Below are 25,132 nucleotides of genomic sequence, written 5' to 3' on the forward strand. Positions count from 1 at the left end.
CTGCACCTGGGGGGCCGGAGGGACGTACCTCGGGATGGAACTGCTGCTCCGTGCGGGAGTGGCAATACTGGCAGCCGTCACCGCCGTCACAGCGTGCGGGCTCCCCCCACTCATCCCCGTGCTTCACGCTGGGGCAGGGCGTGGACCTGGGGATGAGGAGGTGTCAGGGGACATGGAGGACTTGGCTCCCCCCACTCATCCCCGTGCTTCACGCTGGGGCAGGGCATGGACCTGGGGATGAGGAGGGGTCAGGGGGACACGGAGGACATGGCTGCCCCCGTGTGCCCAGAGGTGTCTGCCTCCCACCAGGAGGGCCTCAGGCCTAGGGCCCTAGAGTGACCGGCAACCCAGCTCTGCGCTCACGGACACGCAGGCCCGGCCAGTGCCAGGATGGGGTCAGGAGCCCCAGGGCTGTTCTTCATGGAATTTAACTTGAGTCTGAGTCAGGGCCACCCTCACGGACGTGGAGAACGCAGGGGAGATGCAGCCGAACTTCCTGGGGGCAGTGAGGCTGGGCACCCGGACAGCACGGGGCTGTCTCGTCAACCTTCTATAAAATGCAAGTGAGAGTTCTGATCCCACGATTTAAAAATCCTCACCAATTTCAAATTACCTATGTTCCTACTGCAGTGAGCTGAAATGCACCACCGCACTCCAGCCTGGGCAAGAGACTGTGTCTCATAAAGAAACAAAATCCTCTACTCTTCGTAGAATTTCTAGCAGCTTTATTATAACTGGCTTGGATTTATGGAAAACATAAGTGCCTGTTGAAGAAAAGAATTTTTCTTTTCTTTCCATGACGGGTGATGACAAAAACCTAGAGACTAATTTGTGGTTTGTTCTACAGTCGTTCAGGTCCCTCAACCTGGACGCTGCTCAGAGGGAGACGGAATGTGGCAAAACAAGGAGGGGGGTCCTTCCCATGGGGGCACAGGCGCCCTCCAGGGCACATGAGGCAGCACCAGGTCATTCAGAAGAGGAGAGGGTGGCTCTCTGCTCAAAGGAAGAGCTGGACACAGACAGGGCCTCAGGGAGGCCAAGGCCATGATCCAGTCATCTAGACACCCTGTGGGGTCTGTACCCCCCCACCCCCGTCTCAGGTGCAAACTGCAGACGGCAGGCAGGCCAAGCACAACCAGGAGGCCGGGCTGGGGCAAGGAGGAGAAAGGGGCTTCAGAGGCAAGCAGGCTGCAAGGCACCAAACCCACGGGCCAGACACAGGGACAGTTGGGGCTCAGGCAGTGGAGGAAGGTCCTTTGTGCACCCTGGGCAGGGCGACCCTTGGGTTGTTGGCCGTGGACTCAGCCTAAGGACCCGGTGTCCCAGCTGCCAGCTGTGAAGACGAGGTCGATCCCAGGTGACAACAACGTCAGAGTGCCTGGGGCTCAGGCGAGGAGACAGCACGCGGCCCACAGCCCGGAGAGCATGGCTGCGACCAGAGGCACAGGTGGGGCACACGGGGATCCCTCCTGCAGTGCTCCGACCCCTTGCCTCGCAGAGGGGCCCCAGTAGGGGACTGCATGGGGGCCACTGAGCATGGGTAGGGAGGCCCTTCCCCGGGACAGACGCGTGGGCCTCCATGACGCCTCCCACAGCCACTGTGCTTGGAGGTGCCCTCCCCTCCCGGGGATGATGGTGCCACAAGGGCAGCCCTCCCATGAGAACCCGGGGTGGGCAGTGCGGGCCACGGGCCAGGAAGGACGCCCACCAGCCAGGGTCCTCTGAGCTCGGTCCCGCAGGCTCACCTGTACTGGAACCGCCGGGGGTTGCGCCGCCTGTCCCGGCTGTTGTGGTAGTGCGGGCATGCGTAGCCCTGGCGACACAGGCGCGGTGGCTTCGGGCACTGCTCTGTCTTGTAGCTACCCAGCACGAAGTTGGCGTCTGAAAAATGGGCCACACGGTGCCTGAGCTGCGTGACTGGAGGCTGGGCACAGGAGACCGAAGGTGGGAGGACCCGGCTGTCCCCCAACGGAAGGAGCTGCAGGAGCACTCGGGCAGCGCAGACACGCGCCACGGCACACGCGGACCTCAAAGACTCACGCTCCGTGAGGGAAGCCGGGCCCACAGGCCATGTGGTGTGATTCTGTTTATGTGAAAACAAACGCCCAGAACTAGGGAACCCACAGAGGCGGAGTGGAGCCGAGACCACCGGGGTTGGGAGGGAGTCCTGCTGTGGGTATGCGGCTTCCTTGATGGGGGATAAAAACGTTCTCCAACTAGACAAAGGAGATGGTTGCACAGCTTTGTGAATATGCTAAAAAACAGAGAAACGCACACCCTGAAATGCTGCACGTTGAGCCTCATGCACACCACAGCCTCTGGGTGACAAGCACACCTCAATGTGGGTTCACTGCTGGTAACAAGCGTACCTCGCAGTGCAGGAGGTTCATGGCAGGAGAGGCTGAGGGAGCAGGGGGCGTCTGGGAAATCTATTTTTCTACTCAGTTTTGCTGTGAACCGAAAACTGCTCTAAAAAATAAAGCCTAGTTTTAGAAGTCATTCACTGGGCCGGATGTGGTGGCTCACGCCTGTAATCCCAGCACCTTGGGAGGCCGAGGTGGGTGGATCACAAGGTCAGGAGTTCAAGAGCAGCCTGGCCAACACGGTGAAACCCTGTCTCTACTAAAAATAAAAAATTAGCCGGGCGTGGTGGTGCGCGCCTGTAATCCCAGCTACTCAGGAGGCTGAGGCAGGAGAATGGCATGAACCTGGGAGGCAGAGCTTGCAGTGAGCTGAGATCTGGCCACTGCACTCTAGCCTGGGCAGCAGAGAGACTCCGTCTCAAAAAAAAAAAAAAAAAAATTGCTGCCATACGAAGCGTCCAGAATAGGCACATTCACAGAGCTCGGATGCAGGCCAGTGGTGCAGGACCAGTGAGGGGTCGGGGAGGAAGTGCTCACAAGCAGGGGGTTCCTTTCGCAGGGATGGAATGTTCTGGAACTAGAGAGAGGTGGCGGCTGCACAACACTGCAAACGTGCTAAATGCCACTGAACTGTACACTTAAAAATGGTGCATTTTATGTTATGTGCATTTTACCACTTTTTTTTTTTTTTTTAAAACAGAGCCTCTGTCGCCCACGCTAGAATGCAGTGGTGTGATCTTGGCTCACTGCAACCTTTACCTCTCGGGTTCAAGAGATTCTCCAGCCTCAACCTCCCAAGTAGCTGGGACTACAGGCGCCCACCACCACAACCGGCCAATTTTTTATATTTTTAGTAGAGATGGGGTTTCACCATGTTGGCCAGGCTGGCCTCGAACTCCTGACCTCAAGTGATCCACCCACCTCAGCCTCCCAAAGTGATGAGATTACAGGCATGAGCCAGTGCCCCCGGCCTTACTACATTTTTTTTCAAATCAAACTCTCCCCTGCATATAACCTCGTCTATGTGCCAGCCAGGAATGCACGTCCCCCAGCCCTGAGGGACAGCCCTCTGGTCCATGCATTTCCAGCCAAGCCCAGGGATTTGAAAGCTGCTGTCTAGAGCACCACCCCAGAGAGGCGCAGGGCTGAGGGTTCTGCTGGGCATCCTGGTGGGTGCCTGGTGGGTGCCCCGGCTCTGGGACACGACGCCCCACAAATTCCGGGGGAGTTGTGCTACTACCCCCTTGGCCACTTGGTCAATAGCTGACCCCACTGAGATGCCAGTTGCTGCAGAGATTCAGAGCAGGTGTGGGGAAGGCACCTGGGCCCAAATCCTACTCAGCACCCACCCACTGTGGGGGAGGGGTTGGTATTGAACTCCATGAGCCTCAGTTTCCCCGTCTGATCACCCTGCACATAAACTGAAAAGCATGGAGAACCGAGTGGCCCAAGCTGTTCTTGCGCTGTGCCCGCCCCTCCCACCGCCCTCAGCTGCGGCCGTGGAGTTACCTTGCCACCGGGGGTCCTCGCTCAGGATCTTCTCAATCATGGCCTGGCTGGCCAAGACCCCAGGCTGCAGATCTGGGACCCCTTCCCCGCTGCCCAGCTGGCCGTTCTGCAAGGCTTCCTGAGCCTGCAGCTCCCTGCAAGCCAAGGACACAGTGGTCACGGCTCTGAGTCTGGAGCCTCCAAAGCTGAGACGAGGTCACTGGAGGGCAGGCCCCCCTCCCACCACTGCACAGAGAGGCTGCAGCCGAACGTTCAGGACGGCGTCTAGTGTGTAGATGCTCCCCTGTCCTGGCCCACAGTCCTCATCCAAATCCCAACCACTTCACTTTGTTTGCTTTGTTTTATCTGACACAGGGTCTGGCTCTGCCCCCAGGCTGGAGTGCAGTGACGTAACCACGGCTCACTGCAGCCTCCACCCCCCGGGCTCAAGCAATCCTCCCACCTTGGCCTCCCAGAGCACTGGGATTACATGTATGAGCCACTACACTCGGCCCGACCCACGTAAGAGCGGAGTCTTCTTTGGGCAGGATTTGCTTTCCTGCAGCCCCAGACTGTGTGCGGAGTTCGTTCTCCCGGAAAGTAGTGCCTCACAACCTCAACCCCACTGAGCTGCCCGCCGGACCCAGAGAAGAAACACCCAGTGAGAAGAGGTGAGGGATTGTCTCATTAGAAATAACATCCAGGCCGGGCGCGGTGGCTCACGCCTGTAATCCCAGCACTTTGGGAGGGCGAGGCGGGCGGATCACGAGGTCAGGAGATCCAGACCATCCTGGCTAACACGGTGAAATCCCGTCTCGACCAAAAATACAAAACAAAAACCCCGGTGTGCTGGCGGGCGCCTGTAGTCCCAGCTACTCGGGAGGCTGAGGCAGGAAAATGGTGTGAACCTGGTAGGCAGAGCTTGCAGTGAGCCGAGATCGCACCACTGCACTCCAGCCTGGGTGACAGAGCGAGATTCCGTTCCACAAAACAAAAAAGGAAAAGAAAAAAAGAAAGAAGTAACATCCAAAGGCTGGGTCTGGTAGCTCACACCTGTAATCCCAGCACTCTGGGAGGCTGAGGTGGGAGGATCACTTGAGGTCAGGAGTTCGAGACCAGCCTGGCCAACAGGGTGAAACGCCATCTCTACTAAAAATACAAAACTTAGCTGGGCCGGCACCTGTAATCCCAGCTACTCAAGAGGCTGAGACAGGAGAATCACTTGAACCTGGGAGGCAGAGGTTACAGTGAGCTGAGATCGTGCCACTGAACTCCAGCCTGAGTGACAGAGAGAGACTGTACCTCAAAAAAAAAAAAAAAAAAAGGTCTGGGCGAGGTGGCTCACACCTGTAATCCCAGCACTTTGGGAGGCCAAGGCAGGCAGATCACGAGGTCAAGAGATCGAGACCATCCTGACCAACATGGTGAAATCTGGTCTCTACTAAACATACAAAAAAAAAAAAATTAGCTGGGTGTGGTGGCGGGCGCCTGTAGTCCCAGCTACTCGGGAAGCAGAGGCAGGAGAATGGTGTGAACCTAGGAGGCGGAGCTTGCAGTGAGCTGAGATTGCGCCACTGCATTCCAGCCTGGGCAACACAGCAAGACTCCGTCTCAAAAAAAAAAAAAAAAAAGGACTAACATCCAGACTCAGAAACAAATTCTGGAAGAGAGAGATTTGGGCCAGCAGAGCCTGCAGCAGCAGGCAGGCAAGCCGCTGGCTGAGTGCCCACCGTGGATGCTCACTCACCTGACGTCACACACGGGCGGCCGCAGGTCCAGGGGGCCGTGCGCGAAGGCACAGTGCAGCCCGTTCTTCACGCAGTGGCCACGCGCATCCGTCTCGTGGATGCAGGTTCCCGTCTTGTAGTAACGCAGGTGGTATTTGCGTTCCGTGTCCCCTGTTGTCCGGTGCAGGTAGGGACACCTGGGGAACAGAGGGGCACATAATGCCTGGTTCTCATGGACCCAGAGGCAGCCCTACTAAGCTCCCTGGGTCCACACCCCATCAGCACGTGGCAAACAGTGAATTCCCTTCCCTTCTCCCAGATTCCTGTTCTGATCAGTACAGACACCCTGAACACAGCACCTGTCCCCAAAGGTACACAGACCACCGCAAACCCCCAACTAATCAAACACAGACCACCGCAAACCCCCAGTGAGCCAAACACAGCAGGAAACACAACGCTGAATTTCCACAAAGCTCATCCTTCCTAATGTTCCAAATAAACTTTTAAACCTGTGTAGGAATGAGAGTTCACGCCCTGCACACAGGCTGCCTCACCTTCCTGACCAGTCATTGGCACAAAGTGGGGGCCCCTCCTGCCCAGTGTCCTGCTGCTTTCAGGGATCCCAGGAGGGACGTAGGGGAGGGAATAAGCACAGGGCCCTGGACGCGGCTGGGGGAGACGAGGGGCATGGGCAGAAGAGGAGGCAGATGGCGTGGTGGGCAGCACAGGTGAGGCAGCGTCACCATCCCATGGGCCACCTGCAGGCCCAGAGCCACGCTCCTGGGGAGTCACAGGCGGCTCCTGGAGCAGGACGGGGTGCAGCAGGGAGGGGAAGCAGCTGCCAAGGCCCAAGTCACAGGCAGGCAGCAGCAACAGAGATACAGAGATGACACAAACCGCTCCGGCATTCCTGGGCACCTCCAGGTAGGTCACTCCAGAAGGAGGCAAGGGGACACACAGAAGACCCTGAGAAGTCAATGGTGCCGAGCCCCGACTGGTCACAGAATCACCCTGAGTGGCCTGAGGGCCAAGGCAGAGGATGACAGGGGCCATCACTGCAGGTCCCCAAACATAAAGACTCAAACCTTCACCTCCAGCTCCGGCTGGGGAGCTCCGTGAGGGCCCCGCCCACCTCGCTGTGCACAGGGCTGCAGCCTGGACACGAGCAGCTCCGGCCAGGGATGGCTGGGGACCAAGAGCGATTCAGCAACACCAGGTCCAGCCCCATCCTCTAAGGCCAGGAAATAGAGACACAGAGTTCAGAGAGCCCAACCCAGGCTCCACGGGCACCTGTGATGTGCCAGACACTGAAAGCTCAGGGGGACAGAGGCAGAAGAAGGGGTGCCCGGCTGGCTCTCAGGGTCCCCAGGAGCCAGCCAAGCAGAAGTCAAATTAGAACGCTACCCTGGTACCCAGCGATCCTGCTAAGTACACATCCAAAAATCCCAAAGGCAAGGTCTTCAGGAGACACCTGCACACCCATGTTCACAGCAGCGTCAATCGCAAGAGCCAAGGGGGGAAACCACTGAAGTGGGCGCCAATGGAGCCAGTAAGGAAAGTGTGGGCTTCTGTCCACACAATGGGGCAAACGTGGGCTTCTGTCCACACAACGGGGCAAACGTGGGCCTCCGTCCACACAATGGGGTATTTTTCAGCCTTGGAAGGGCTGGCACACTGGCTGACATCTGTAACCTCAGCACTTTGGGAGACAGAGATAGGAGAATTGCTTGAGGCTAGGGGTTCAAGACTAGCCTGGGCAACATAGTGAGTCCCTATCTCTACAAAAAATTTAAACATTAGCCCAGCGTGGCGGTGGACACCTGTGGTCTCAGCGACTTGGGAGGCTGAGGAGGGAGGATCGCTTAAGCCCAAAAGGCCGAGGCTGCAGTGAGTCGTGATTGTGCCACCGCACTTCAGCATGGGCAACAGAGCAAGACCCTGTCTCACAAAAAAAAAAAAAAAAGGAGAGGAAGGAAGGGAGGGAGAGAGAGGTGGGGAGGGAGGGAGGGAGGGAGGGAGGGAGGGAGGGAGGGAGGGAGGGAGGAAGGAAGGAAGGAAGGAAGGAAGGAAGGAAGGAAGGAAGGAAGGCAGCCAGCTGGGTACAGTGGTTCACGCCTGTAATCCCAGCACTTTGGGAGGACGAGGTGGGTGGATCACGAGGTCAGGAGTTCAAGACCAGCCTCGCCAGGATGGTGAAACCATCTCTACTAAAAATACAAAATTAGCCGGGCATGACAGCAGGTGCCTGTAATCCCAGCTACTAGAGAGGCTGAGGCAGAGAAGCACTTGAACCCGGGAGGCGGGGGTCGCAGTCAGCTGAGATCGCGCCACCTGGGCGTACTCCAACCTGGGCGACAAGAGCAAAAGTCTGTCAAAAGAAAAAAAAAAAAGAAAGAAAGAAAAACTGGAAGAAGTTTTAGAAAAATGCCTTACTCTATGGACACCTAGGAATGAGAGGGAATACCTAAGAGAAAGCTCACGGATGCCCAAGGAGGGGACGCAGGAGCCCCCAGGGGTCGGGTGACACACATGGTTCTCAAATTCATCCGAGACAATCAGTGAGCAGAGCCACCAGATTACACCCAGTGCACGGGAACCGCTCTGCCTCACGCTCCAATGCCCTGGACCCACCGAGACCAGCGGATAGGAGGCAGCCAGATCCCGGAGTGTGAGAAGCTGCCCTTCCCTCAGGCAGCTCTTACCTGAATCCAAGGAGGGTGCACCAGACCCCCTTAACACATTCTCCAGACTGCGAGCCACGTGCATCAAAATCACCTGGGAGGCCTGTAGCCCACGCAGTCCCCCCAGCTGGCATGGACGAGGCCCATGGATCTGCAATGCTGGCTGGTTCCCAGGGAACGTGCGAGAACCACCGGGCTTAGGGGACAGGCAGTGTACATGACTCCCTTCCAGCTGAGGGGGCCCCAAAGCACAGCACAGAAACAGCTCGGGGGATGGGAGGAACAGGCACACCCCCATGCCTGGCTATATTGGTTTTTGTTTTGTTTTGTTTTGTTTTAGACGGGGTCTGGCTCTGTCACCCAGGCTGTGGAGTGCAGTGGCATGATCTTGGCTCACTGCAAGCTCCGCCTCCCAGGTTCACGCCGTTCTCCTGCCTCAGTCTATCAAGTAGCTGGGACTACAGGCGCCCACCAGCATACCCGGCTAATCTTTTTGTATTTTTAGTAGAGACGGGGTTTCACCATGTTAGCCAGGATGGTCTTGATCTCCTGACCTCGTGATCCGCCCGCCTCGGCCTACCAAAGTGCTGCGATTACAGGCGTGAGCCACCGCGCCCCGCCGGTTTTTTTTTTTTTTTTTTTTTTAGACAAGAGTCTCATTGTCACCCAGGCCAGAGTGCAGTGGCGCAATCTTGGCTCACTGCAATCTCCGCCTCGTGGGTTTAAGCGATTCTCCTGCCTCAGCCTCCCGAGTAGCTGGGATTACAGGCACCTGCCACCATGCCCAGCTAATTTTTGTATATTTAGTAGAGATGGTGTTTCACCACGTCGACCAGGCTGGTCTTGAACTCCCGACCTCAGGTGATCCGTCTGCCTCAGCATCCCAAAGTGCTAGGGTTACAGGTGTGAATCACCAGGCCCGGCCTAATTTTTTGTAGAGACAGAATCTTGCTCTGTTTCCCATGCCGGTCCCAAACTCCTGGGATCAAGCGATCCGCCTGCCTAGGCCTCCTAAAGTATTGGGACTGCAGATATGAGCCACCGTGCCCGGATGCCTCTGAGTTTTAAAAATTGCTCTTATGCCCCAGGCCAGCCCCGGGCTTTCTTCTCGCTCCCAAAGCCCAAGCTCATCATGAGATCAGTTTAAACAGCAACAGCCTACACACCCTGAAGTGAGTAAATCTTTTACCTATGCCTTAGGTCCTAAGGCATTCAACATTTTAAAATTAAATATTCCAATTGGATCTTTTAACAGATCAGACTCCTGGCCAGGCGCAGGGGCTCACGCCTGTCATCCCAGCACTTTGGAAGGCTGAGGCGGGTGGACCACCTGAGGTCAGGACTTAAAGATCAGCCTGGCCAACATGGGGAAACCCCATCTCTACTAAAAATACAAAAAAAAAAAAAGTTAGCTGGGCACGGTGGCGCATGCCTGTAATCCCAGCACTTTGGGAGGCCAAGGCGGGCAGATCATGAAGTCAGGAGACCGAGACCATCCTGGCTAACACGGAGAAACTCCATCTACTGAAAATACAAAAAATTTGCTGGGCATGGTGGCAGGCGCCTGTAGTCCCAGCTACTCCAGAGGCAGAGGCAGGAGAATGGCGTGAACCTGGGAAGCGGAGCTTGCAGTGAGCCGGGATTGCACCACTGCACTCCAGCCTGGACAACAGAGCGAGATTCCATCTCAAAAAACAAAAAAAAAAAGAAATGGATACTTGGAAAAGTTTCTCCTCCCACCAGTTCCTCACAGAATGCACAGTGGAGACCCAGCTAGGCACACCCTGGACCCATCCAGACAGGAGTTGGGAGGTCCCTGGGGAGGGGACTGGGGAGGTCCCACAGGGCAAGCGGGAAGTATCAGGTCTGCCAGGTGACACCACCAAAGAGAGCTCTGGAAAGAAGACAGAGGCCAGGTGCAGTGGCTCATTCCTGTAATCCCAGCACTTTGGGAGGAGAGATGGGTGGGTTACTTGAGCCCAGAAGTTTGAAACCAGTAAGACCCCATCCCTATAAAAAATACAAAAATTCCGCTGGGCGTGGTGGTGTGCGCCTACGGTCCCAGCTACTCTGGAGTCTGAGGTGGGAGGATCACTTGAGCTCAAGAGGTTGAGGTTGCAGTGAGCCAAGATCCAGCCTGGGCGACAGAGTGAGGCCCTGTCAAAAAAAAGACGACAAACCTGTGTGTCAACCTGGAAAAGCTGCGCCACAGGAATGGGGTGAGCCCGTTTCTTCCTGAGAACAAGAGACCCAGGGTGGCTGCAGGCCACAGTGCAGGGGCGCTCTTCTGGGCAGGGGTGGGCTGGCAGATAGCCACTGGTTCTGTGGCTACACAGCTGCAGGCCACGTGGATTTTTTTTCCCCAATGAAAATGGGCCTAGAGGCTGGGCATGGCGCCTCACGCCTGTAATCCCAGGACTCTGGGAGGCCGAGGCAGGTGGATCGCTTGAGTCCAGGAGATGGAGACCAGCCTGTGCAACACAGCAAAACCCCATCTCTATTAAATTACAAGAAAAAAAAAAAAATTTAGCTGGGGGTGGTGGCGCACTTGTGGTTCCCGGTACTTCGGAGGCTGAGGTGGGAGGATCAGCTGAGCCCGGGAGGCAGAGGTTGCTGTGAGCTGAGATCCGAGCCACTGCACTCCAGCTGGGGAGACAGAGCCAGACCCTGGCTCAAAAGAAAAACAAACAAAAAAGAGGGACCCTGGAGCGGCCCGGGGTCCCGCGGGGCGTCTTTTCTATTTCTTTACCACAATCTGTTTAAAGAGAAAAGCAAGCGCCCCGCCCCTCAGCGACAGCCCTGCAGTCTCAAGGCCCCGCCCCCACGGGGGCTGCCACGCCCCCATGTCAGGACAGTTCCCACGGGGGCGGGGCCCTACACGTGACCTGGGGCAGCCAATCGCGGGCGCGCAGGGGAGGGGCGTGTCCCGCAGAACAAAAGGCCTTTCCCGAGCCAGGCGGGTCGGGGCCCGGGATCCCCACGATGCCCACAGGACTGGCACGACTTGGGGTGCAACAAGCGGCGGCCACCCACCTAGGAAAGGTCGCACAGTGGGGGCACCCACGGGGGCAGGCATCGGAGGGGGTGCCCACAGAGAATTGGGGAGGACGCTGAGAAGTGACCTGGGGGACCATGGAAGGAGGAGAGAAGGGATGACAGCAGGGGCTGGAGGAGGTCACCCTCCACGGAGGGGGCGGTGATGGCAGAGGCGCCCGCAGGAGCTGGTGCCAGTGAGGCTGACCCCAGGAGGGGCTGACACTGAGGCAGCCACTGAGCAGGCAGGGGTGGAGCGAGGTGCCAGCCTGCCCAGGAAAGGAGGCGCCAGCAGCGGGGGGCCCTCCTGGGGTCCCAGTCCTGCTCTGCCCTACAGCTCAGCCCCAGCGCCTCCAGCCAGAACCAAGAGCCAGGCCTGACATGTGCTAAGGGTCTCTGCTCTCTGATACACATTTATGTGTAAAATAACAGGTTGGTAGTATCAACACCCAAAATAGAAATTTTTTTTTTTTTGAGACGGAGTCTCGCTCTGTCGCCCAGGCTGGAGTGCGGTGGCACGATCTCGGCTCACTGCAAGCTCCGCCTCCCAGCTTCACGCCATTCTCCTGCCTCAACCTCCCAAGTAGCTGGGACTACAGGCGCCCGCCACCACGCCCAGCTTATTTTTTGTATTTTTAGTGGAGACGGGGTTTCACCATGTTAGCCTGGATGGTCTCGATCTCCTGACCTCATGATCCACCCGCCTCGGCCTCCCAAAGTGCTGGAATTACAGGCGTGAGCCACCGTGCCCAGCCAAAGTAGAAATTTCAAAAACCAATGAACTAAAGAAAAGGAAGGCCCTGGCTGATGGCAGGCGCCTGCTACTCGGGAGGCTGAGGCAGGAGAATGGTGTGAACCTGGGAGGCAGAGCTTGCAGCGAGCCGAGATTGCACCACTGCACTCCAGCCTGAGCAAGAGGCTGGACTGTTTTTTTTGAGACTCCATCTCAAAAAAAAAAAAAAAGAAAGAAAGAAAAGGAAACTCCTGTCCTTATTCTGAACGTTCATCTATTTACAAATTCTGAGGCAACCCTCAATGAGAACCAGAGCAGGCACTTCAGTGGGACCAACTGGCTATCCCCTGCGTGCAGTGGTAAGAAAGTTCCACTCCCGGGGAACGAAGGGTAATTACGGAGGAGATTCCCAGGGGAGGCAGCCTGTCAAACACCTCCGAAAGGGCCGGCCAAAGCAAGTCATTCACATGCTACAAACAAAATATTAAATAAAATAAGGAAATTTCCTTATTATATGTGGATATACCCAGGATGCATCCAAAACAAAACACCAAACAGGCATCTTAGCCCCACTTACCACCCTCAGTTATAAACTGTAAGCCATTCAGACAGCAGGCTAATATTTGTGTAATGAATAATCGTGTTATGGAACTGCTACTTGAGCACGGCTTGAAGCGACCACCTCGAGGCAGGCGCTTACCACAGCACTGTCGGTCCCTGTAAGAACTGGACACCACCCTGTGCCTAGCAGTGGGGCTCAGTCCACACCAGGACTTCCAGACTCCGGAACCAAAACAGTTATGAGGCCGGGCGCAGTGGCTCATGGTGGCTCATGCATGTAATCCCAGCACTTTTGGAGGCCGAGGCTAGCAGATCACCTGAGGTCAGGAGTTCAAGACCAGCCTGGCCAACACGGCGAAACCCATCTCTACTAAAAATACAAAAATTAGCCAGGCATGCTGGCACACGCCTATAATCCCAGCTACTTGGTAGGCTGAGGCAGAATAATTGCTTGAACCCAGGAGGCAAAGGATACAGTGAGCCGAGATTGCGCCACTGCACTCCAGTCTGGGAGACAGAGTGAGAGTGAGATTCCATCTCCAAAAAAAGAAACAGTTATGAAAAGATGCTTTCTCACCGGGTGCAGGGCTGCACACCTGTAATCCCAGCACTTTTGCAGGCTGAGGCGGGCGGATCACCTGAGGTCGGGAATTCGAGACCAGCCTGACCAACATGGAGAAACCCCATCTCTACTAAAAACACAAAATTAGCCGGGCGTGGTGGTGCACGCCTGTAATTCCAGCTACTCGGGAGGCTGAGGCAGTATAATCGCTTGAACCCGGGAGGTGGAAGTTACAGTGAGCTGAGATTGCACCATTGCACTCCAGCCTGGGTGACAGAGCGCTGCCAATCAGTGCCCCGTATTCAACACTGGAGCGGGGTCAGACAGGCTGGGTGCTCGTATTCACACTTCTGGAACCCCCACACCAGAGTTAGGCAGCACTGGCCCCACTCGAAACTCAGGATCCCTGATCTGGGCAGATAAGTGGCTTGACCAAGGGAAATTAGGGGCTGAGCCCAGACATTAACTAGACAAATACCTGCCTTTGAAAGCCCCATTTGCAATAAACAGTGGCTCAAAAAGCAATTCAATTATGCACTTTCAGAACCGCCTAGAAGTACATCATCATCCTCACCCAAACGGGCTGGCTACATTACTTCAAGTTTAGGCACCAACCTGCCTTAACAACACTAGAGCCAGGTGTGGTGGTTTGCACCTACAATCCCTGCACTTTGGGGAGGTCAAGGTGGGAGGATCGCCTGAGGCCGGGCAACACAGTGAGACTCCATCTCTACAAAAAAAAAAAAAAGTGAGCCAAGGTGTGTGGTGGCTCACACCTGTTATCCTAGCACTCTGGGAGGCTGCGGTGGGAGGATCACTTGAGTCCAGGAGTTTGAGACTGAGACCAGCCTGGACAACATAACAAAACCCCATCTCTACTAAAAATACAAAAAAATTAGCCGGGCGTGGTGTAGAGAGTCTGTAGTCCCAGCTACTCCAGAGGTTGAAGAGGGAGAATCACCTGACCCCAGGAGGTAGAGGCTGCAGTGAGCTGAGATCATACCACTGCACTCCAGCCCAGGCAACCAGAGTGAGACTTGGTCTCAAAAAAGCAGTAATACTAAATTAGCCAGGAGTGACAGAGCACTCCTGTGGCCCCAGCTGCTCAGGAGGCTGAGGCAGGAAGATCGTTTGAGCCCTGGAGGTTCAAGCTGCAGTGAGCCATGTTCGTGCCCCTGCACACCAGCCCAGGGGACAGAGCAAGACCCTGTCTCAAAAAACAAAAACAGCTGGGTGCAGTGGCTCACGCCTGTAATCCCAGCACTTTAAGATGCCAAGGAGGGAGAATCACCTGAGGTCAGGAGTTTGAGACCAGCCTGGCCAGCATGGCAAAACCCCATCTCTATTAAAAATACAAAAAATTAGCCAGGTGTGGTGGTGGGTGCCTGTAATCCCAGCTATTCAGGAGGCTGAGGCAGGTCACTTGAACCTGGAAGGTAGAGGTTGCAGTGAGCAAAGATCATGCCACTGCACTCCAACCGGGATGACAGAGCAAGACTCAATCTCAATGCTACATAAATGAGCCTGCACATAAAAACTTTACTATCTTTTCTAAAATTAAAATAAATATGTAAACATCAAGAAAGGAAACATCCCAGATATACTCTACAGCGTGAATATTCTAACAAGCTCTCTGCGTGGAAAGCAACCGACCGCTACAAAATGCTCCAAAACCTGGCCAGGCGCAGTGGATCATGCCTGGAATCCCAGGACTTTGGGAGGCCAAGGAGGGAGGATCACTGTGCCCAGGAGACTGAGACCAGACCAGGCTACAGCAAGAACCCCATCTCTACAGAAACACAAAACAATGCACTTGGCCAGTGGTTGGTTCTGATGCAGGAACTGTGTCAAATCAAGAGTGGGAAACAGCTAGGCACAGTGGCTCACACCTGGAATCCCAGCACTTTGGGAGGCTGAGGCAGGAGGATCACTTGAGCCCAGAAGTTCAAGACCAGCCTGGGCAATGTAGTGAGACCCCATCCCTACAAAAACTATGCAAAATTAGCTGGTATGGCATGAGCCTGCAGTCCCAGCTACTTGGGAGGCTGAGAAGGGAAGATCACTTGAGCCTAGGAGTTGGTGGCTGCAGTGAGCCATGTCCCATCATTGCACTCCAGCCCCAGTGACAGAGCAAGACCCTGTCTCAAAAAAAAAAAAAAAAAAAAAAGTGGGGCCAGGCACGGTGGCTCATACCTGTCATCCCAGCACTTTGGGAGGCTGACGCGAGTAGATCACCTGAGGTTGGGAGTTCAAAACCCGCCTAACCAACATGGAGAAACCCTGTCTCTACTAAACATAGAGTAAAATTATTTTACTCTATTAGCTGGGCGTGGTGGCACATGCCTGTAATCCCAGCTACTCAGGAGGCTGAGGCAGGAGAATCACTTGAACCCGGGAGGTGAAGGCTGCAGTGAACCGAGATCATGCCATGCACTCCAGCCTGGGCAACAAGAGCGAAACTCCGTCTCAAAAAACAAAAAACAAATAAACAAAAAAAAGTGGCAAGTGAAGCAAAATTGGTTTGAGTCACACAAGCGTTACCCCTAAAACCCATATAATCCCTCCGGAACTGGCCTGAGACTAGGAAACGCCTCCCCAGCATCCCTGGTCGGTCACTAGAAAACTTCAGCATATAATTACGACGCCCTCGACAGAGGCCAGGAATGGACACCACGGCGTCCGCTGAGGGTCCAGGCCGAGTCCCTGGGCGGAGGCCCCCACCTCCCCCCGGGCAGCGGCGCCCCCTCGCGACCGCTTACTCGTCGCCGTCGGGGCACACGCCGGTGGCTTCGTTGTACTTGGAGCAGTACACGTCGGGGCTGTAGTTGAAGGTGCCGTCGCGCCTGCGGAGGGGCCTGCGGCGCCGCTGGTTGAGGAAGTGCCAGTGGAAGCAGGTGAACGGCCGGTGCTGCGCGCACTTGTGCTGTGAAAACAGGGGGCACTGCTCCGTCCTGAACTCCTTCAGGTACCTACAAACACAGACAGCGCCGCAGCTCGCTTCCGGCAGCACCTCCGGGGACTCGTGGGCGGCGGGACCCACCGGCCTCAGGCGCTCCAACCCCAGGGTCGACCTGCACTCAGATTCCTGGCGGGTCCCGGGCGCTGCGCCCACCCCCATCCCGACTCCAGATACGACCCTCACCCGACCTCGAAGCCCAGGCGCTGACCCTGGTCCCCAAGCCCAAGCGCCACCCCGGACCCTGGGCGACCCGCTGTGACCTCAGGGTCAGCAGCCGGAGCAGAGGGTCCCGGTCCCCGAGCCCAGGCGCAGCCCCCAACCCCGGGGCGTTCCTCCCTCCCAGAGGCGCGTGGACCCCGGAACCGGGTGCCGTCCCAGACCCTGGCGCCGCGCTCCGACCTCAGGCGGAGGCCGCCGAGCGCAGAGGGTCGTGGCCCCCCCGGACCAGGCGCGGCGCGGAGGCCAGGGGGCGCCGGGACGGCGAAGGGGAGGCGGAGGCGGCGCGAGCCCCGGCGGGAGGCTCCGAGCTGTACCGGGCGCGGGCGGGGGGCCGCAGGCCGGACGGGCGCTGACCTGTAGTGGGTCGGCTTCTCAGTCTGCGGGGGGGACCCGCTCAGCGCCGCCGCCGCCGCTTTCGAAACCGACGGCATTTTCAGTCAAAACAATGCAGCGCGCATGCGCCGCGCCGGCGCCCCCGCCCCCGGATCTCCTCGCGCGCCCCCCGCGGCCACGCCCCCCGCTGCCCCGCCCCCGGCCCGCAGACCCCAGCCCCGCCCCAGCCCCAGCCCCGCCCCCGGCCACAGACCCCGCCCCCGCCCCAACCCCGCGCCCCGCCCTACCCTGCCGTGCCCTGCGGTCCCCGGCCTGGGACGCGGGTGGGAGGGGGCCCTGCCCGGGGCCGCGCGTGGGACCCGCGATGGTCGCCCCTGCTGTGACATGACCCGACATAACCGTGTATTTTACATGAATTAATCACAAGAGTTGTATCTCAATAGAGCTGGTCTTCCACAAACTAACCAAGAGGCTAATGTCAGGGGGAGCCAGGCACGGGGCGGAAGGGCCAAGGGGTCCTGGCCTTTGTAAAAAGGAATTTCTTCCATTTCGAACCCTGACCTCAGAAACTTACATTCAAAGATTCATCTACAAAGGTAATTATCACAGTTATTTTGCAAACACTTGAGGCCCCCCTCCCCCAACAGCCCAGTAGCCGAGAAAATGGAAAACTCTAAGTGCTATACGTGATTTGATAGAAACAGCGTTTCCTAAGAATTGTTAGTGGTAGGAGGCCGGGCGCGGTGGCTCACGCCTGTAATACCAGCAGTTTGGGAGGCCAAGGCGGGCGGATCACGAGGTCAGGAGGTCAAGACCATCCTGGCTAACACGGTAAAACCCCGTCTCTACTAAAAATACAAAAAACTAGCCGGGCGAGGTGGCGGGCGCCTGTAGTCCCAGCTACCCGGGAGGCTGAGGCAGGAGAATGGCGTGAACCCGGGAGGCGGAGCTTGCAGTGAGCCGAGATCGCGCCACTGCACTCCAGCCTGGGCAACAGAGTGAGACTCCGTCTCAAAAAAAAAAAAAAAAAGAAAAAGAAAAATGTGCCCATTTAGGTTAAAAACAAATCACTTCCTACAGATTTGTTCCAAGTATGTCAGGTTTTTTTAAAAAATATTATTACTGTAAAACAACAAAAACTATCATTTGCTGGTAGGATAAATTTCTTTATAGGTTCACATTTTCTTTTCTTTTGGCGGGGGAGAGGTGGGGGGGGACGGAGTTTCACTGTTGTTACCCAGGGTGGAGTGCAGTGGCTCGATCTCGGCTCACTGTTGCAACCTCCGCCTCCCAGGTTCAAGGAATTCTCCTGCCTTAGCCTCTGGAGTAGCTGTGATTACAGGCATTCACCACCGCGCCCAGCTAATTTTTTATTTTTAGTAGAGACGGGGTTTCTCCACGTTGGTTAGGCTGGTCTCCAACTCCCAACCTCAGGTGATCCACCTGCCTCAGCCTTTCAAAGTGCTGGGATTACAGGCATGAGCCACAGCGCCCAGCCAGGTTCACGTTTTCTAAATGAATTATTTCTACAAACATTATATTTAAATCTTAAAATTAAAATGATAATGAAGAAAATGGTATTTTCAAGTTGAGTCAAGCAGGAAAATGAAGTCAAGCAGGAAGGACAGGGCCTGGGAATTCTTCAGAGAGGAATAAACAGATCTTGAAGACTCCCAGGGTGCTAGGAATGGAAAGGGAGTCTAGGATGATGCCCAGGTCTCTGGCTTGCAGGAATACAGAACAAGGGAGAAGCGACAGGTTTGGGGGAGATTAATTCCATTTTGGAGTTTAAGGAGCCTGTGAGCTGCCCAGCAGAGGTGTCTATGGAGCCTGCTAAAGCTAGGAAAAGGATTTGAGGCCTTAGGGTTTAGGAATTTGGGGATCTTTGCTATAAACGTATGAGTGAAGACGCCTGCTGTTCCTCCACACCCCGGGGGCATCTTCCTTGAAGAAATCAAAGGAAACTGATGTAAGGCTTATTGAAAGTATCATTTTTTTTTTTTTCATGCTTTGGAAGAAATGTTCTCTAAAACCCAGGGTGGTACCAGATTTAATAACCCCAGGTTTTCCTTTTTTTTTTTTTTTTTTTTGAGACAGAGTCTTGCTCTATCGCCCAGGCTGGAGTGCAGTGGAACGAGCTCGGCTTACTGTAAGCTCTGCCTCCTGGGATCACGCCATTCCCCTGCCTCAGCCTCCCCAGTAGCTGGGACTACAGGCGCCCGCCACGGCACCCGGCTAATTTTTTTGTATTTTTTTAGTAGAGACGGGGTTTCACCGTGTTAGCCAGGATGGTCTTGACCTCCTGACCTCGTGATCCGCCCGCCTCGGCCTCCCAAAGTGCTGGGATTACAGGCATGAGCCACCGCACCCAGCCAACCCCAGGTTTTTCACTGTGAATTTATAAGTATTTCACTTTTCTTGGGGACAAAATGCACAGCACTGGCAGGACCTTCTGAGACAGTTCATCGGTTTAGATGTGACCATTTGGGCTAACATATTCCTTGAAAGAATTTTCGTTTTAAAACAATTTCTGGCCGGGCGCAGTGGCTCAACCCCGTTAGTAATCAGGAGTTTGAGACCAGACTAGCCAACATAGTGAAACCCGTCTCTACTGAAAATACAAAACAATTAGCCGGGTGCAGTGGTGCGTGTCTGTAATCCCAGCTACTCAGGAGGCTGAGGCAGGAGAATTGCTTGAACCCGGAAGGCAGAGGTTGCTGTGAGCCGAGATCACACCACCACACTCAAGCCTGGGCGACAGAGACTCCACCTTGAAAAAAAAAAAAAAACGGCCGGGCGCGGTGGCTCAAGCCTGTAATCCCAGCACTTTGGGAGGCCGAGGCGGGCGGATCACGAGGTCAGGAGATCGAGACCATCCTGGCTAACACGGTGAAACCCCGTCTCTACTAAAAATACAAAAAGAAATTAGCCGGGCGTGGTGGCGGGCGCCTGTAGTCCCAGCTACTCTGGAGGCTGAGGCAGGAGAATGGCGTGAACCCGGGAGGCGGAGCTTGCAGTGAGCCGAGATCGCGCCACTGCACTCCAGTCTGGGCGACAGAGCGAGACTCCGTCTCAAAAAAAAAAAAACAAAAAAAAACCAATTTCCACCTTCTGCCCAGCTATGTCATCTCAAGTATCGCGCAGTTACGTCTGTTCTAGCATGCTTACAATGGTCTCCCTCTCAAATGCTTATCTGGGGAGGTCAGTGTGCCATGTACCCTGGGGAAAATAAAACCTACAGCCCAGTCAGGAAAACAAGACAAACACACTACAAAAATAGTTAAATACAACTGGGTGCAGTGGCTCCTGCCTGTAACCCCAGCACTTTGGGAGGCCAAGGTGGACAGATCTCCCAAGGTCAGGAGTTCAAGACCAGCCCGGCCAACATGGCAACACCCTGTCTCTACTAAAAATACAAAAATTAGCCAGGAGTGGTGGTGTGCCTGTAATCCCAGCTACTCAGGAGGCTGGGGCAGAAGTGCTTAAACCCGGGAGGCAGAGGTTGCAGTGAGCCAAGACTGTACCACTGCACTCCAGCCTAGGCAACAGAGTAAGACTCCATCTCAAAAACTAATAATAATAAATACTAACTGTACTGAATTAACTGTTCACTTATCAACCTGCTGTTACCATCCTTTGAAAACTCCAGGAGTAGGGAAGATCCGCCCACCATCCCCAGCTGGCCCTGGGTCTGTCCATGGCACAGGTGTGAGGTCAGCAACTGGAAAAGCACTCCCAGATCACTGCCCTGGAGGCACTTGGGATCTGCTGCATGTGGGACAGTCACATTGTCAAAAATGTATATGTATATATGTATGAAAACAATTGACTGGGCACAGTGGCTCACACCTGTAATCCCAGAACTTTGGGAGGCCAAGGCGGGCAGATCACTTGAGGTTGGGACTCCAAGACCAGCCTGGCCAACATGGAGAAACCCCATCTCTACTAAACATACAAAAATTAGACGGGTGTGGTGGCGCATGCCTGTGATTGAAGCTACCCTGGAGGCTGAGGCAGGAGAATCGCTTGAACCCAGGAGGCGGAGGTTGCAGTGAGCCAAGATCCTACTACTGCACTCCAGCCTAGGTGACAGAGCAAGACTCCACCTCAAAAAAAGAGACAAAAAAATCTGGGGCCGGGCGCGGTGGCTCCTACCTGTAATCCCAGCACTTTGGGAGACCAAGGAGGAGAGATCACTTGAGGTCAGGAGTTTGAGACCAGCCTGGCACATGCCAAAACCCCGTCTCTACTGAAAATATAAAAATGATCTGGGTGTGGTGGCACAAGCCCATAGTTCCAGCTACTCGGGAGGCTGAGGCAGAAGAATCGCTTGAACCCAGGAGACAGAGGGTGCAGTGAGCCAAAACTGTGCCACTGCACTCCAGTCTGGGCGACAGAGTAAGACCCTGTCTCGAAAATGAAAAACAACAAAAAACAAAAACAACAAATATCACTTAGGTAACCCAAAATAGAGCCCATCATTTGTGAAAAGAAATTACTCATTAGCTGTATTCTACTCAGAAAATTGTTGCTTTGCTTAAAAAGTTTTGCAGAAAACTGCCAAAGTTCCTCATTTCTGGTACTATTTGGTGATATATCTGTAGGTTTCTCTCCTCAGTTCCCACTCTCGGGGAAAAAAAAAAAAAAAGGAAAACGAAACTTTTAAAAATAGCTGCTGGTGCAACTAACTTATGTGCTCTGGTAATACTAAAATAAAAAACAATAACTGCTAAAATACCCCCTTTTTAAAAACTAGATGCGAAAAGGAATCATCTAACCCCATATTATAAAATTAAAATTTATTTTCAATTTGTTATTGTGCAGAACTAATATGGAGAAGTGTTCTTTACACAGGCCACACAGTATGTAATAAAGTTTCACACTTCTGCCAATCTATCTCAGAAAGCAAATTACCTGCACACTAACACCGGATTACAAGTGTCACCAGAATTGCTTTGGAAACATGATTATGTTATACAAAGACTGGGCAAATCCAACAGCACACAGTGCAACTGAAACCTTTCCTAAGGATCTAAAAAAAGGTCTTGCGGATGGAATCCTTGGACATCAAGCGCCAGGCAAGGAGCAGGTTCCGATTTGCTCAGATTCTACTCCGCCTTCACGCGGATCAGCATAACCAAGTGCTCCACCCACCATCCAAGTCCTTCAGTGCGGAGGACGCACGCATAGCCAGGACAGTCACGGGCAAACAGTGACATCAAATCCGAAGGGCGGCTGTCAGCTCCCTTCCTGCCAGCCCCGGCGGCCACCCCGTTAACTTCTCGCTCCGTGGGCAGCTGGAGTTTCAGGCTCCTCAGAACGATCACGGGGCTCTGGCTCCTCTCCCAACACCCGTCCCAGCCACTGATCCGCCTCGCTCTCCTCCCTCAGGTAGCACCAGATGACCAGCGCCATGAGGAAGAAGCTGAGGGGCAGCACCTTCCACCAGGGCCGATGATGTTCCTTTCCCGTGGAATGGCCCACAGACCAGCGGCTAGGGTTAGCTTTGCTGGAGGAAAACTTAATGGGGCGGTCAGGGTCGTCCTCTTCCACGGCGGCAGGCTGGGCCAGATCCCGGGAACCGGGCACCGGATGAAGGCTTCCAGAAGCCCAGCTCATGAGCCTCAGCGCCCGGACGGCCCTGGAAGAGAGAGAGCAGTAAGCGCTCCGCCCGCCCGCCGGTGCCTGCCCTCGACCCTCCGAGACCTTGAGGAGCTCACCCGGCCGCCGGGGCACACAGGACACGGTTCATTACAGACTTGACTCCGCGTTCGACGCCGGGGCGCGCCGTGATGGCGTCAGTTCCGTCGCCCGAAAGAGGAAATCGGAAACCGGACGCCATACCAGGCCTCCGCTCACGACTACAGAACGTGGTTCCAGTAGCGCAACGGAAATTACGTTTAACTGCGGCGAGCTTTTTCCGTCGCAGGCCCCAGCGCCGACGGAGAACGCGACGGCATGCCGGGAAATGTAGTTCTCTGTCCCTTTCGAATAGGACCGAGTCCCGGGTCCCTGGCCCCGAAGAGAGGCGGGGCGCCACGGGGGCGGACGTCGTCCTCAGAGAGTTGTCTGAGTTTGCCTCGGAGCAGCTCTGAACCGTCATGAAGGTGCTCGGGGCATGGGTGGGGATCCGCGCCCTCAGCCCTGCCCTGCCCGTCCTGGGCTGGGCGCCCGCACCTCTCTGCCGGCTTTCCCCGAGGCCGTGGCGCAGCCCAATTTTTGTTTTTGTTTTTTTTTCCCGTTTGGTTCTTTGCATGAGACAGGGACTCGCTCTGTCACCCAGACTGGACGGCAGTGGAGCGATCTCACATCACTGCGGCCTCTGAAACCGCCTTTGCAAAAATTATCACTGAGAAGTTGTGACAGTGAAAGAGATCAGACCTAACTAAGGTGCTGCGTCGTGCTTCCCACACTTAAGCTGTCCTGGTTCATTCCTGGGCGTGGACAGAGCTAACCTGGGGAAGGATTTCAGTTCTTGGTTTGACTCTGAAACAAAGTTAACAGCCCTTTCCAGAAAAGACCCCCTTCTTGCCTGAGGACCAGTGTCCGCCTTTGCAGGACTAATACATCAGCTACAAAATTAGAAATTGTCTGGGCGCGCTGGCTCACGCCTGTAATCCCAGCACTTTGGGAGGCCGAGTCGGGCGGATCACGAGGTCAAGAGATGAAGACCAACCTGGCCCACAGGGTGAAACCCGGTCTCTATTAAAAGTACAAAAATTAGCCAGGCGTGGTGTTGAACACCTGTAATGCCAGCTACTTGGGAGGCTGAGGCAGAAAAACTGCCTGAACCCGGGAGGCAGAGATTGCAATGAGCCGAGACTGTGACACTGCACTCCAGCCTGGGCCACAGAGCACGACTCCATCTCAAAAAAAAAAAAAAATTAGAAATTATGGTTTAGTGGTCATGCTGCCTCTGGCTCCAAGAGTCTGAACCGGCTGGGCGCGGTGGCTCATGCCTGTAATCCCAGTACTTTGGGTGGCCTAGGCAGGCAGACCATGAGGTCAAGAGATCGACACCATCATGGCTAATACGGTGAAACCCTGTCTCTACTAAAAATACAAAAACTTAGCCGGGCATGGTGGCACACGCTGGTACTCCCATCTACTTGGGAGGCTAAGGCAGGAGAATCGCTTGAACATGGGAGGCACAGGTTGCAGTGAGCCGAAATGGCGCCACTGTACTCCAGCCTGGGTGACAGAGCAAGACCCCGCCTCAAAAAAACAAAGAGTCTGAACCTCCCCAAATTGCTTCTGGGGATAACATCACTATTGTAAGATCTAAGATCAGGCCGGGTGTGGGGGCTCACGCCTGTAATCCCAGCACTTTGGGAGGCCAAGTTGGGTGGATCACGAGGTCAGGAGATCAAGATCAGCCTGGCCAATGTGGTGAAACCCTGTCTCTACTAAAAATACAAAAATGAGCCTGGGATGGTGGCAGGAGCCTGTAGTTCCAGCCACTTGGGAAGCTGAGGGAGAAGAATCGCTTGAATCCTGGAGGTAGAGGTTGCAGTGAGCCAAGATCGTGCCATTGCACTCCAGCCTGGGCGACACAGCAAGACTCTGTCTCAAAAAAAGAAAAAAACCTAAGATCAAAGATCAGTGCCTGAGATATTTTGCAGACCCTGTACTGGATGGATCAGCTGGTACCACCCAGACCGGTAATCTGGCCCAACCAGTTCTGCTATGCCACCCAGGAACAGAGGAGTCTGAACATGAGTCCATCTCCAACCTGACCAACCAGCACTCCCCACTTGCCAAGCCTGTACCCACCAATTAGCTTTAAAAACTCCTATCCCCGAATGCCTGGGGAGACTGATTAGAGTAATAATAAAACTCCTGTGTCCCGCACAGCCAGCTCTGCGTGAATTACTCCTCTATTGCACTCCCCCATGTCTTGATAAATGGGCTCTGTCTAGGCAGCGGGCAAGGTGAACCCATTCAGCACTTACACCTTCGCCTCCCGGGCCCAAGCGATTCTCCCACCTCAGCCACTTGACTGGCTTGGGACCACAGGCGCCCACCACCACACCTGGCTAATTTTTGTATGTTTGGTAGAAACGGGATTTCACGATGTTAGCCAGGCTAGTCTCGAACTCCTGACCTCAGGTGATCCACCTGCCTTGGCTTCTCAAAGTGCTGGGATTATAGGCGTGAGCCACCGCGCCCAGCCTTGATTGATTGATTGAGGAGGAGTTTCACTCTTGTCGCCCGCGCTGGAGTGCAATGATGCAATCTCCGCTCAGTGCAACTTCTGCCTCCCAGGTTCAAGCAATTCTTTGGCCTCAGCCTCCCAAGTAGCTGGGATTACAGGCAGGCACCACCACAGCCGGCTAATTTTTTTGTATTTTTAGTAGAGACGGATTTTCTCCATGGTGGCCAGGCTGGTCTCAAACTCCTGACCTCAGGTGATCTGCCCACCTTGGCCTCCCAACGTGCTGTGAGGTGAGTCACCGCACCCCGCTAATTTTTT

The 25,132-nt window shown here is 55.0% G+C and overlaps 2 protein-coding genes and 1 long non-coding RNA gene across 32 annotated transcripts in view; 1 reads left to right on the forward strand and 2 right to left on the reverse strand.

Annotated features, from left to right (window-relative positions):
* The window catches only part of UNKL (unk like zinc finger), a 47,118-nt gene extending 30,348 nt beyond the window's left edge, over positions 1 to 16,770 (reverse strand). For 13 of the 30 annotated variants that reach the window (XR_012429599.1, XR_012429603.1, XR_012429601.1 and 10 more), the window contains exons 1-6: positions 16,507 to 16,770; positions 15,908 to 16,117; positions 5,599 to 5,775; positions 3,873 to 4,006; positions 1,746 to 1,881; positions 29 to 146 (exon numbers count right to left, since the gene is read on the reverse strand). Coding sequence is in view for 13 of the 30 variants with exons in the window: in XM_074028490.1 (XP_073884591.1) it covers positions 29 to 146; positions 1,746 to 1,881; positions 3,873 to 4,006; positions 5,599 to 5,775; positions 15,908 to 16,117; positions 16,507 to 16,757 (1,026 nt within the window). In the remaining 17 variants the exon portion in view is untranslated. Of the gene's footprint in view, positions 1 to 28; positions 147 to 1,745; positions 1,882 to 3,872; positions 4,007 to 5,598; positions 5,776 to 15,907; positions 16,118 to 16,506 lie in introns of those variants that run through there. The other 17 variants (XR_012429596.1, XR_012429595.1, XR_006694774.2 and 14 more) reach the window with 5 other exon arrangements.
* Positions 16,771 to 21,443: 4,673 nt separating this feature from the next.
* On the reverse strand, positions 21,444 to 22,435 carry UQCC4 (ubiquinol-cytochrome c reductase complex assembly factor 4). The gene is made up of 2 exons (XM_005590853.4): positions 22,380 to 22,435; positions 21,444 to 22,300 (listed from the first exon to the last, which is right to left on the reverse strand). Exons 1-2 carry the CDS (start codon positions 22,409 to 22,411, stop codon positions 21,934 to 21,936), a joined length of 399 nt encoding a protein of 132 aa, XP_005590910.4. The 5' UTR covers positions 22,412 to 22,435; the 3' UTR covers positions 21,444 to 21,933.
* Positions 22,436 to 22,602: 167 nt separating this feature from the next.
* Positions 22,603 to 24,512, forward strand: LOC135968901 (uncharacterized). Its single transcript, XR_010583927.2, has 2 exons — positions 22,603 to 22,766; positions 24,282 to 24,512. It is a non-coding gene; the product is annotated as an uncharacterized lncRNA (long non-coding RNA).
* Positions 24,513 to 25,132: the final 620 nt, after the last annotated feature.

This window comes from Macaca fascicularis, chromosome 20, assembly GCF_037993035.2.
Source record: "Macaca fascicularis isolate 582-1 chromosome 20, T2T-MFA8v1.1".
In the NCBI taxonomy this organism is placed as follows: domain Eukaryota; kingdom Metazoa; phylum Chordata; class Mammalia; order Primates; family Cercopithecidae; genus Macaca; species Macaca fascicularis.